The sequence below is a fragment of the Calidris pugnax genome, unplaced genomic scaffold, assembly GCF_001431845.1.
Source record: "Calidris pugnax isolate Ruff unplaced genomic scaffold, ASM143184v1 scaffold11, whole genome shotgun sequence".
NCBI lineage: Eukaryota > Metazoa > Chordata > Aves > Charadriiformes > Scolopacidae > Calidris > Calidris pugnax.
The window spans coordinates 6,387,267-6,399,439 of record NW_015090803.1 but is presented as its reverse complement, the minus strand read 5'-3'; the positions used below and the strand labels follow the sequence as shown (position 1 = coordinate 6,399,439).

At 35.3% G+C, this 12,173-nt stretch overlaps 1 protein-coding gene across 5 annotated transcripts in view; it reads right to left on the bottom strand.

Moving 5' to 3' along the window:
- The window catches only part of ZNF385D (zinc finger protein 385D), a 415,254-nt gene that overhangs the window by 91,904 nt on the left and 311,177 nt on the right, over positions 1-12,173 (bottom strand). For all 5 annotated transcript variants that reach the window (XM_014937864.1, XM_014937862.1, XM_014937863.1 and 2 more), the window contains one exon: positions 4,125-4,235. In XM_014937864.1, the coding sequence (XP_014793350.1) occupies positions 4,125-4,235 (111 nt within the window). The remainder of the gene's footprint in view (positions 1-4,124; positions 4,236-12,173) is intronic.

Below are 12,173 nucleotides of genomic sequence, written 5' to 3'. Positions count from 1 at the left end.
CTTCATACAGCTGAACTATGTGTCTGTACATTGATACCTCTGCTTTATAAAGATAGAGAAAACCAAGGTAAAAAAAAAAATAAAATAAAAATCAACAAATAAAGACTCCCCAGTGATCATTCAGCTCATGATTTTCAGGAGAAAAGTGCCTGCTTTTTCCTGTATGTTATTTCCTGTAATGTTATTCCTGTAAAACAATAATTTCTGGCTAACATATCCGGAAATATTTTTACAATGTATCATAAGGGAATTTAAGTCCCGTGAGTACATAAAATACTGCCCAAACTTTCTCTAAAGGCAAACTGGATTATCACTCAGTCATCTGCATTAAATGAGAGGGAAGAGAAAGAGAGAATCCCTTTGCAAGAATTGATGTTGTTAATAGACACTGTCACTATCTTGATCAGTTGTTGAAATTGGAAATGTGGCCAAAGGAAGATCAAAAAGTCAAGACAGGTGATCAAAAAATAAAGATAATTTAGTAAGCTCTTTTTTTCCAAACCATAGGGGTTTTAATCAGGTTTGTTTGGTTTGGTTTGGTTTGGTTTAGTTGTGGGTTTTTTTAGTGATTGTTTATGTTAGCAGAGAATTTACTCCTACAACTTTCTGTAGGCTCAGGACTTGTCCTACTGAAGTCAGCTGGACTTCATTTTACAGGGTGCTTTTAGCAGATGTTTAATGTTTACTACAAAGCATGCATTTAACAGTTCTTCTGAACTGGTGCTATAGCTCGCAGCAGCTGCCAAAATCTAAATGGCAACTCACATACTTGCAGCTAAACACATACTTAAAGGTTTTGCCCCATATTGGATGCCCAATGTGAATGTAAATTTTATAGACAGATCTTTTTCAGGCAAAAAAAAAAAAGGAAAAAAATACACTTCTTGAAACAGGACCCAGAGAACCTACTTCTGCTCTTCTAATGTCTTTTCTCAGCATGGAGAGGCTTTGGTTACTTGCTCATTCCTCCCTTCCCTTGTACGGGAAGATTTATTTTAAAAAGAAATACTGAACACACAGCTGTCATGAAGATTTATAAATAACTCCTTTAGAAAGAAGCTAAACGATTTTAGACTATTGTACTGCCTTTTCTCATTTTTCTTTGGAATGTAATTTTGATACCATGTAACCAGAAAAAAAAAAGCTCTTCTGCTCTGAAAGAAATCTGTATCAAAGGGGAGAAAATTCCATATTCTCTACAAAAATGAAAAATCTCACAGACCAGTTTTATTGTAAACATTTTCATAATAATGTCATGCAGTAGGTAAATGGAATTTCTATTCATTACTCTCTGATAAGTCCTATCTCCAGCATCTAAAAATAAAGACATATTGGTAGAACAGCCACAAAGCCCTAGGTTTCTGAACAGAAAAGTTATTTATTGTTGTTATGGTTTTAAATCATGTTCAACAAAATACCATGGAAGTGAAAGGTAGGAATATTCAGTAAATGAAATTTTCTCATAACAATAAAAGAAAAAATGATGATGTGTGTACTTGCCATTCATACATTGAAGTTACCAAAAAATGATAGCTAATCACTTTTTTTTCTGCAGAGCAAGCTTTCCTTGAAGTGCCAACATTAAATCTTTAGTTAGCAAGCTTTTCCTTCAAAAAGTCTTGGACATACAGAACTACAGAAGCAACGGAGGAACTTAGTTTTGCTTGTTCTCCTCACATTGCAGAAAAGCATTTCTAAACTGCAGTGAAACTCCAAATACTTACTATTTCTTGAAAAGCCTCAGTAGAGAACTTTGTGATTTTCAGCAGTAATAACTATATGCACTGGGTGGAGAAAAGACCATTACAAAAGATACCTGCATATCTCTTCTGTGTGGTAGGGAAAAAGGAAAGAGATATCGTCACAGGTTAATCAATGGGCAGCTTTTGGATTGTGATCTCTCCATCAACCAGAAACACTGGGGTTGCTTTAAAAATTAGGTGAATATTAAAAGTGGAAAGTGAAAGATACTCAGTAAGAAGGTCTCTCCTTCCTTAAAGTTAATAACATTGATTAGCTTTGAGAGAGAGGAGCATTAGAACAACCTTCTACTGAACAGTGTGGCAAATTGGAGTTCAAGACTCTCTTGCTTGAAAGTGTGAAGAGACAACTGAATATCTGTTTGAAACCTTTTCTTCCAAGAGTTTGCTATGAAGAGTCTAAATGAATACTTGTCTTCTGAAACCAGCTTTTTGAATACTGTACATGACTCTGAAAACGGCCGCTGCTTCTTCCTCCCCTCTACTTTGGAGTCCTTTCTCAGAGCAGCAGAAAAGTATGGGAGCATACCACTCCCCTGAGTAAGAAGTATCAGCGTCCACTGATACCTCATTTGCCTCTGCGCAGAGGAATTTTTATTTCAAACATTTAATTCTGGAAAATGCCTAGCTCCTGTCAGCTGGAAAATCTTCCACCCCATGTATCAATCAGAGTTGTGTATTTGCTAATCACTAAGTCATTTTAACGATGTGTTCATCCTCTCTTTTATCTGGATCTTTTCGCAGACTTACAAATAGTATGCCCTCTGTGAAAGGAGGTGTTCCACTTTGGTACGTAACACTGGAGTGTTTGATGTCTCTTGCAGCTATATACTATGTATTATTCAATGTGACAAGCTTTTTCCTAAGACAAAGCCGAAAATTATAAGTGATGAGCTGGGCTGCTTAATTGGAGGGATCCACTGTGGCCCCAGAAGTTGTCCATCGTCCCCTCCCCATGAATTCCTCAGTATCTATAGTCCTAAATCTAGCATCTGGCTTCTAACTGAAAGAGCTTGATTTGACTGTTCTATTTTTATCTGTGAGGGACACGACAGCTCCAGAGAATGCCTAACCCTTCCTTGCACCACTGTTTGAGAATGATGTCAATGTTATAAGAGGAAGGTGTCCATTCAGCCCATGAACTACAAAACTTGGAGTCATCAGTGATAGTGAGTACATGATGCTGACTGGTCTGGAAATTGAGATCTTGTTAAAATTATTTCTAAGGAATAAAAAGCTGAGGGGGATGAAGAGACCTGCATTATTTTCATCCCCAGGCGGCTGATTCTTAGAAGATTCTTAGAAGAAATTTTCAAGGTTTTATTTAAGTTTTTGACAAGGTTGTGGCTTTCGTAAATAATTGATAAACTAAAAATAGGTACAAACTGTACATAAATAGCCAGCTACAAAGGAGCAGCAGCCCACAAGAATTATTCCATTTCCTCAAATGATTAGCATGAGGAAGGAATCTCATGGATGTTTTGGGATTAGACCTCACTCTAAATTCAAACAGTTTAATTCTGACAGAAGTAACTGGCAGAAGTTACAGGCAGTAAATGAAAGACATTTGGTCGGGCAAGGTAATTTTCCAGCAGAGATGCTCATGTCAAGAAACTTCCTGGAGAGAATAGCAGAACAAATTATATTGTACTATGTCAGGTTTTGTCTGCAGACACAATGATCTTGGAGAAGGAAATAAAAGAGTTAAATTCCAAGAGGCTTTTCTGTGACAGAACAGCTATTCCTTGGCAAGGAGCACCACAGAACAGCTTTCTTGGGTAATTAAGGGGTACAGGTTTCCTCTGTATATCAGAGATCATCTCCAGTGCAGCTTGCTGGAGGAGTGAGAGGATGTAAGGTAGAGCCAATTGACAAAAAACATCACCTGTTTTGTTTTTGGTTTTTTGGGGTTTTTTTAAAGCTTCTATTGGCAAGGCAGAGATATTGTTGTAAAGGTAAAAAAAAGGAGGGTAGATCTTCAAGGACTCTAAGTATATCTAAATAACTTGTAACAAATACAGACTGAAAAGGAAGGCAAACATAACCAGGACTGGTAGAAGAATTAGGACCCAGCAAATATTTCAGCCTTATTAGCAGTAATGGATCAATCCATTTTCCTATTTACACTCTGTGCAGCACAGCTGAAGTTGATGAGCTTGCAGGAATATATCCGCAGGGAAAATCTGGCCGGGTGTATAAACACTACCAAATAATTGTGTTTATTTGAAGCATCCTACAGCCTTTTCATCTGCTGAGCCACAAACTGAAATCACAACGTTTCATTTACGGTCAATTTATGCAAATTACGGCACATCCTAGAAGATAAGTACGTATTTCTAATCTGATACAAAATGATCGACTTACATCAGAATTAAATCTCAGCTGGCAAATGTTGCATGATATGATTTGCTTTCTTCGATGAGGAAGAGGAACCCCAAATGTATGATTTATTACAGCTTTTTGAATCGGGTCCATCTGTAAAGAGAGAATAAAAAGAAAAATGAAAGCTTTTGCTGTTCCAATGTATGGTATATTATCTATAGTATCAAAACTATTTCTGTACCATGCCATATCATACCTCACACTACAGAAAACTATTATTTTTCTTTAAAAATGAATATTTCTTCTTCATGCAGTTTTACAAAGAGGTAATACAGAGAGGTACAAAGAAAAGTGTCATTAGGTATCCTGAAATACACATCCCCAGTTCAATTCTATATGCACCAATCTCCCTTTACTGAAGAAAGCAAAAAACTGTAAACGCTGAACAAGTTTACCTATCAAAACACCAATTTATGCTTTTTTATATCATAGAAATGCCAGTGCACTAAATTAAACAAGAATATATTATATAAAATTACTTAGAAAAGGATCAATGGAAATGTGAAGGAATATTATATACAAGTAATTCCAGAATAACCCACAATAATTCAGTATTATAAAAAAATAATAATTTTCCAGGAACTGATAAATCAATCTTTTTCATAAAACAACATCTACACAATATGTGAGAAACCCAAACCCTTCAAAGATTATTTTCACATCCATTTAGAGAAAACTATTTTGAATAAACTCTATTTTAAGGATGAATTTCAACTTTCATGAAAAGCATGCCTCTGAACTAACCTCTAACAGAACACTGATGTGGCAGTGTCTGCAAGTCAGGATCCTATGAAAACAAGTACCATTTTTGGCAGAGAATTTCAAAAAGCTACTCAAGAGACTTTTTTTACATGGAGGATTGAATTCAACTTCCCCAAATTCATTGATCAAAATTATTTCTATTTCTTTTTCACAAGAACCATTTGATTTGACAGCTGTTTTTAAAATCTAAGAATAGCTCTATAGCAACTTCATAAAGCCACTGATAGTTTTTATCTTTAAATTGTATTGTTAAAAATTCACAGATTTTGATGACATAAATATAACTAATTGTTGTATGATGATGATAACCAGTATTCACACAGAAAAATTTGTATGTACTTGAGAAAAAAAAAACAAACTTTTTCTGTGCTCATATTCCCACGATTCACTTTTTTCTAGTCTGTTAGCAAAGGGTTATTTGATAAATGAAGAATCAGAGCTTTTCCTTAGAGTAATCAATTATTCATGGAAGCTGTAATGGTAGACAGTCATGGCCTCTATTGCAGTGAATCCAAAACAGATCAGTACAGAAATTTTGCATCACCTGACAGCTGTTCAGTGTCAGATATGAAATAGGTCATTAAACTAATTCCTGTTGAAAAGAAATTCAGATTTGTAAAAAAAAAAAATAAAAAAAAAAATAGAAAAAGGAAAATGGCAGAGCTTTATAGAAAGGTTTGGAAGAAACAGTCAGTTTGAACATCCTCTTCAATTTGATGTAACAATGAAATATCCCATATATTTATGCAACCACCAGCATAAAAGAACTCCAATGCTACCTAGGAACTAGGGGTGTCACTGTAACATAACCCCAAAATAATGCTGATGGCTAAGGTGAGAGTATATCAAACTCTGAAACGCTACATCATGCTGCATGAGACTTTTTGTGGGATCAGAGCATGTGCTAGGGGCACTCATATTCAGTAACATGATCTTGAAAAAGTCCAAAAATACTATTGCATAGACCAGAAAGCTTTTTTCAACTGCTTCAATACCCAAGATGTGACTTCTTATACCAATAGAACCAATAAAACTGTATCCTGTGATTTTCAACACTAAAGGATGACCTAGTCCTAATTGATGTTATTTTGCTGCTGCTGAAGTTTAGAGAAATTTAGCCTAACGTTCTAAAGAAATTTAGACACTATTCCTTTTGCCACTGCAGGTCTAAAATACTTAGGGAAACCTCAAGCTCAGATTTATAAATAAGTCTGCACATGATAACAAGAAATTGTGCATTATTTGATCCAGTGTAACTGTTTGCCCTTCCATTAACCACAGCTGTGAGATACTATTCATTTAGCCCTCAGTGTTAACATGTTAATCTCTTTCACATTATCTCACAAGTGCCATAAGTTAAGAAAGCCAACACAGAAGCTCTCTAAGAGTTATATGAAAGGTACCACCATAGGTTCATAAGATGGAACAACGGATATTTTGAGTTGGATTTACCCATCTTTACAGCATGAATTCTAGCTCCAAATGGGGTTGGATTTCTGGGGAAACTGATGCTCACATACTAAGAATGAGACAAAGAATTTTTCAGAATTGAGAAAAATCATGATTGTGTGGAATAGTCAGTCTATTTTTGGATCTAATTTTATTTTGATCTCATGAAAAAATGTGGAGCTTCTTTCCTAATCACTCCACAGATTTTCTCTTGTTTATCCGCTGAAATAGAAATCCATCTCCACACTTCCCTTTCTCTTTCTAAAGATGCAAACCTCTAGACATACAACTACATGGCCTTACCCTGAACTGGATGAAAAGCTGCTTCAAAGTAAGAGCCGCTTCTCTGCCACTTGCTCTTGCTATTGCAAAGCTGAATTAAACTTGAAAATTTAGCCCCTGATTCTAATAAAGCTGGCATAGAATTGCTGGAGTGATACTTGATGTTACTATATTTTCCTGAAGATTTCATTTAGGAAACACCACCAATCCATAAATTTTCAAAGAAAGACCAAAAAGCACCAGATAAGCCTCCAGAAGTTTCATGCAGGAAATTTGAAGGAGGTAACAGGATACCTATGTGCACCATGATAAGCACTCAGATCTCACAGGCGCTGAAAGACAGAGAGGAGCCCTGCTGAGAGTCAAAGGAACAAAGAGAGGCAGCTGATTGCCAGAAAATAGAGAGCAAAGATTGCAGGAAAGTATAAAGAGGGAAATAATATCATGTAGTTGAGATAATCAGCAAGAGGTGAGATACTTAACAGAACTCCAAGCACTTCTAGGCTCATTGAATGTTACTAATTACACATATAAATTGTGTTTCAACTTATATAAATGGTATTTGCTTTCAAAATAAAAGTTACCATGATAAACTTTGATAAAATCTGCTTTTTACTCATTACTAGCACTATATTACAACCACTGAGTTTTTACTTTATTTCTTAGATGCAACCGATTTAATGTACTCCCATTTACAGTGAAGGTCAGAGAGGTTTGCAATTCATCAGAAAGATTATGATTCAGCTGTCAAAACCATGCAGGAGAGCAAGGATTGCAAGATGTCCCTTCACTTTCTCTCACCAATATAAGTTACAACACAGAAAGGCTGAGCTGCCTTGTGTTTGACTTGTTCACTACCTTTTGCTTTTCTACTATCCAGGACTAGCTATATCTTACTATGTAACACAGGCAAGGTATTAATATTTCCACATGAGTTGAGACTTATGGAACATCTTAATTGTAAAGCTGATAAGAAATAAAGACAACTCAGTGGGGACTCCTTTCATTCACTCTCTTAATGTTCCTACAAATGGTGAAACTAATAAGAGCATTGGAAGTAGTGTAAATCCTGTATCAATAACATACATGATGCCTTACCAAACAAAAAAAGGACAAAATGCTATCATATGCACCACAGTTTATACTTACTGGTGAATTGAATCAGTTTTTCAAACTGCACGGTGGACGCAGTTTTAACACCAAACTGTTCAAACATAAAACTGCCTATTACATTATAATTGTGACATACTAGTAGAAACAGAGGAGTAGTTAATAAAAGTTAGAGGAAAGCTTCTCAATCACGTAAAGCCACTATCATTTATAGCTGGGGGACTTTTGAATTTTCTCAGAGCATAATTTCACTATTTCCAATTGAGAATTGAGCAGTTCCTCTCTGATCTCAGCAGCAAGAAAAATTCAGAATCATTTCCCCTGCAATCATGCTGGTCAATTGTACAGATGCAGTAATATTATATTGTATTATATTATATCACATTACATTACATTGTTACATTATCACTTTTGCAGAAACTCTGATGTTTTGGAGAACTGCTGGACATTCGGCCTTATATTGCCCGTATGGAGTACCCTTGTTATCACCATTGTTCAGCTGAGTGGTAGCACCTTCTTCTCCAGGAGATACTTGGCGTCTACTGAAGCTGCACATTCAAGCTGGATAAAGCATGTGCAACAGGTCTAAAACTTTCAGGAAGTATTGGAACTACTGGGTGTCACACATGGTAGTTCATTTCTGTGTGTGCACATCCATCTTAAGACTCTTGAAAATATTTGTTAATTGTGCTTGTTAAAAATAAATCTGTGCAGCCGATGTTGTAGGTCTGATGCTCTCCAGAAGTATCAGACCTATACTTTACAATCTACCTGACACTTTCTTAATATACTGGTGTTCAGGTCAGAAACAGACCAGTTCAGCAACAGCACAGTGATTTGATCCTAAGTATATCTGACATTCTGTATTTCCATAAGAAATATGTCCCATTGTTAGGGCTAGCAGTCCAGGGCTTTTTTTTCCAACATCACACTAATCTGTGAATAAGAATCTTATAAATTAACCAAAGAACACAATTCAAAAGGAATGATGGGAAGAGCTTAGTAACCATAATTAAACACACAAAAAAAGAATGTGCAAGTAGAACAATATGATGTCAAACAGTTAAAATACGTGTTCTAGATGTGCTACCATGCATGGTTTATCCTTTTACAGCTAATTTATTCAGTATTGCCCTAGTAATTATGGTGAATAATTATGCAGTGAATTGAACTTAACATTAAACATCTTTTCTTATCGTCTACCATTTCTTCTCTTATCAATGAAACAGAGTAGAAGTAACCTGAGGCTTTTCATGTACATAAAGCTGAAATATTACTCAACATAGTTAAATATAAAATAATTCACATAAAATACCTGCAACAACTACAATAATGTGTAATATTTACATAAGAATTACTTTTCTTTAGAAAAGTGCTATCTATCAAAAAGAAAACTGTAATCACTTCCCAAACAATGTAACTGCTTTATGTAACTTGACTAGTACTTCAGAATGAATTTCTGAAGTAAACATTTTATTCTCTGGCTGAAGTCTGCTAAAAGTGTAAGGATTTTTTTTTTTTTAATGGAGCTATTTAATTGTAACAGTTGTCTAGTCACCTTTCTGATGTGACTCTAATATTTCTCTCTTGCTCCCTTTTTTCTTATTTCTTATTTCTTCTCTTTTAGATTTTCCCACTTGGCAATGAGATGCTGAGGCAGCAGCAGTATTTCTGGCAAACTGCTTGAATATACAGAAACCAGTCAGAGCAAAAGGATTTGCATTCACAGTGGTATTGCACAGAAATACTGTAACCACATAGAGATTATGCAAATCCTTATACTCTGATTGTCTAATAATGGTTGTCAGTCAAAAGATAAGAATTTGCATATGCTAAGGCTAGTGAGAAATAATGACACGGTGATTATGCTAATCAAACACACTAAACAACATGTGAAGGACTGTCAAACTGGAACAAATCTGTGTATGTATGTGTGCATATGCTAAGCACAGAAACACACTGTGCTGAAAGAATGTAAAGGTTGCAGATCAAGCCCTTAAAAACATGAAATGCCTATAGGCCTTAATGTAACATCTTTATGAATTTACATTTTTGAAATATATTTACATATTTTTCCTGAAAGTTTCTGGCTTTGTTCTGTTCAGAAGATGGACAATGGTCACTCAATGAGCAACTGTTCAATGTTGTGTTTTGTCCAAGGGCTTGAATGAATAGACCTAGACTTCATCTACTGTATAAAGCTGAAACCTTGCTCACAATGGGAATTATCAGCCTATTCATTTGCTCTCCTATAGTCTTCATTGACACTTGCTTCACAATTAATTATTTTCAAAACTTATTTATTAGATAAAAGATGTTTTCTCAGAAATGAAGAATAAAAATGTACACTAGCTCTAGCTACCCAATTAAATATACCTAAGAGTACTTAGTATTACATTGCCTTTCATATGTTCACCATACAGTTCCTGACTTCAGATTAATCTGTGAAGGTGCTACACAGACTAAACACAGCCTTACAATGCAAATCAGACTCACAACCCATAAAGCTGTCTGAGAAAAGTTTGGGTTAAGTGACTTGCCTTGCATCTCTCAGAACAACTCTCCGGGGTGGTATTCAACTGTTTTTTTTAGAATGGGATGGCCCTTTCTTCTTCAGTCCCATCTCATTCAGAACATGTTTTCCAGTTTCTTCAACAGAGCAAGACTACCATGGATAATAATCTTTGGAAATACAAAACTATGATTGCTCCCCAGTGCTGATCCAAAGGACACACAAAATTCTACCAGACCAAAAAGATTCTCCCAAAGGAGAGAAGATGAAAGGCAACCAAATGTGGCATGCTTTTCATATTGCTCTATTATCCAGTGGACAATGCTCAATACAACAATTGCAGCATAAGAAGAAACTAACATGAAACAGACCACCTTGAAAGTGGGAGAATTACCAACATGATGTGGAAAGAAGTGGCAGATTGTTTCTTTTCAGCTGCTCACTTAAATGAGTGGTGGCAGACAGTAAAAATATGATTAAACCCAAAACAATTGCTTAAAACAAAGAGAGATAAATGTTATACTCTCTCTAAAGATACCAATAAAAATGATAACCTAAGGTTCACAAACACCATTTGTTTTCTCAGTTTCAACCAAGAACAAAGCAGAATAAGCTCATGAGAAAAAGAAAACGTTAAAAAAAGCTAAGGGCATTTTCATGTTTTGTGCTTAAGAAAAGAGTTTGGAACAACAGGTTGTCAGACATAATGAGGGTTACACAACAAATTCCCAACAGCATCATTCGTATGTGAATGAATTTCAAGAAACTGGACCAAATATTGTAATTGGTATTTAATAATAATGTGTCTTTCTAATCACAACAACAAAAAAACCCAGGATAAGTGCCAGACAGAGAAGAGCAGAGAAGCACTTGATTCATTCTTTCAAGTGAATTGCTCACAAGTACCAGAGTCCAAAGTGACCACTACAAACTGCTACACATTTTTCAGAGAAGTGACTGTGTTTGGATGTGTTTAAGAAGTGGAAAAATAATTCTGCAATGCAACCTGCCTGACCACACTGCTATGCTTTTTTAGCCTATTGTAAAAATTCTTCTGGTTTACCATGTTTAGTGTGGTGACTCCAAAGAAACCACTAAGAACTAAGGTGTACGGGACAAATAGAATGTTTAAAAATATACTTTCTTACCTGAAAAAGTCCAAGGCATGCTTCAGACATCATTAAAATACTCCACCAAATTTATACTTTTATAACATTTCAGCACATTTCAGAATCTGTCTTAATGAGTTAAGATTTATCATCGTGAGAAGTTACAATTCCTAAGCCACACTTGTAAAACTAGAGCATAAGAGACTAAAAGGGACCGAAGAAATAATTTTATCCATACCTTGCACTATGAAAGGAAAAACATTTTATGGCTACAGAATACTTTTACCCTGGGTTTTGGCAGGAGAGGTGTGAATAAGTAAATATTTTTGTGAAGCAAAGGTTAACACACACCAGTCGAATCTTGGAAAGACAGAAATTTTTCAGATTCTCATTTTATAACTGTTTCAGAGTGAAAAACTTCAACATTTCAGATGAAACATTTACCAAAGCTGCTCTGCTCTTTTAGCCACTAGGTCTCCTACAAACTTGTACAACAGAGTAATTAGATAATTATTGAATTTATCTACAACTTCTTAAATGGATATCTGTCTGTCTTCAAAATCTAGTGGAAGCATTCCACTTCAAGAGCAAGCGAGACAATTGCTAGTATAATTATTTGAACACAGGCTTTTTTTTTTCTCTCTCTTTTTTTTTTTTTTTTTTTTTAAAAACCCGCTGGGGAACTGGAGGATATCCCATTTGGTTTCATTCTGGAGGTCTAATGAATTGCAAAAGTTAAAGAGGAGGAAGAGTTTTTTAAATGAATCTCGACTTTGTTTTTTGGGTTTTTTTTTTTTTTTTTAAATT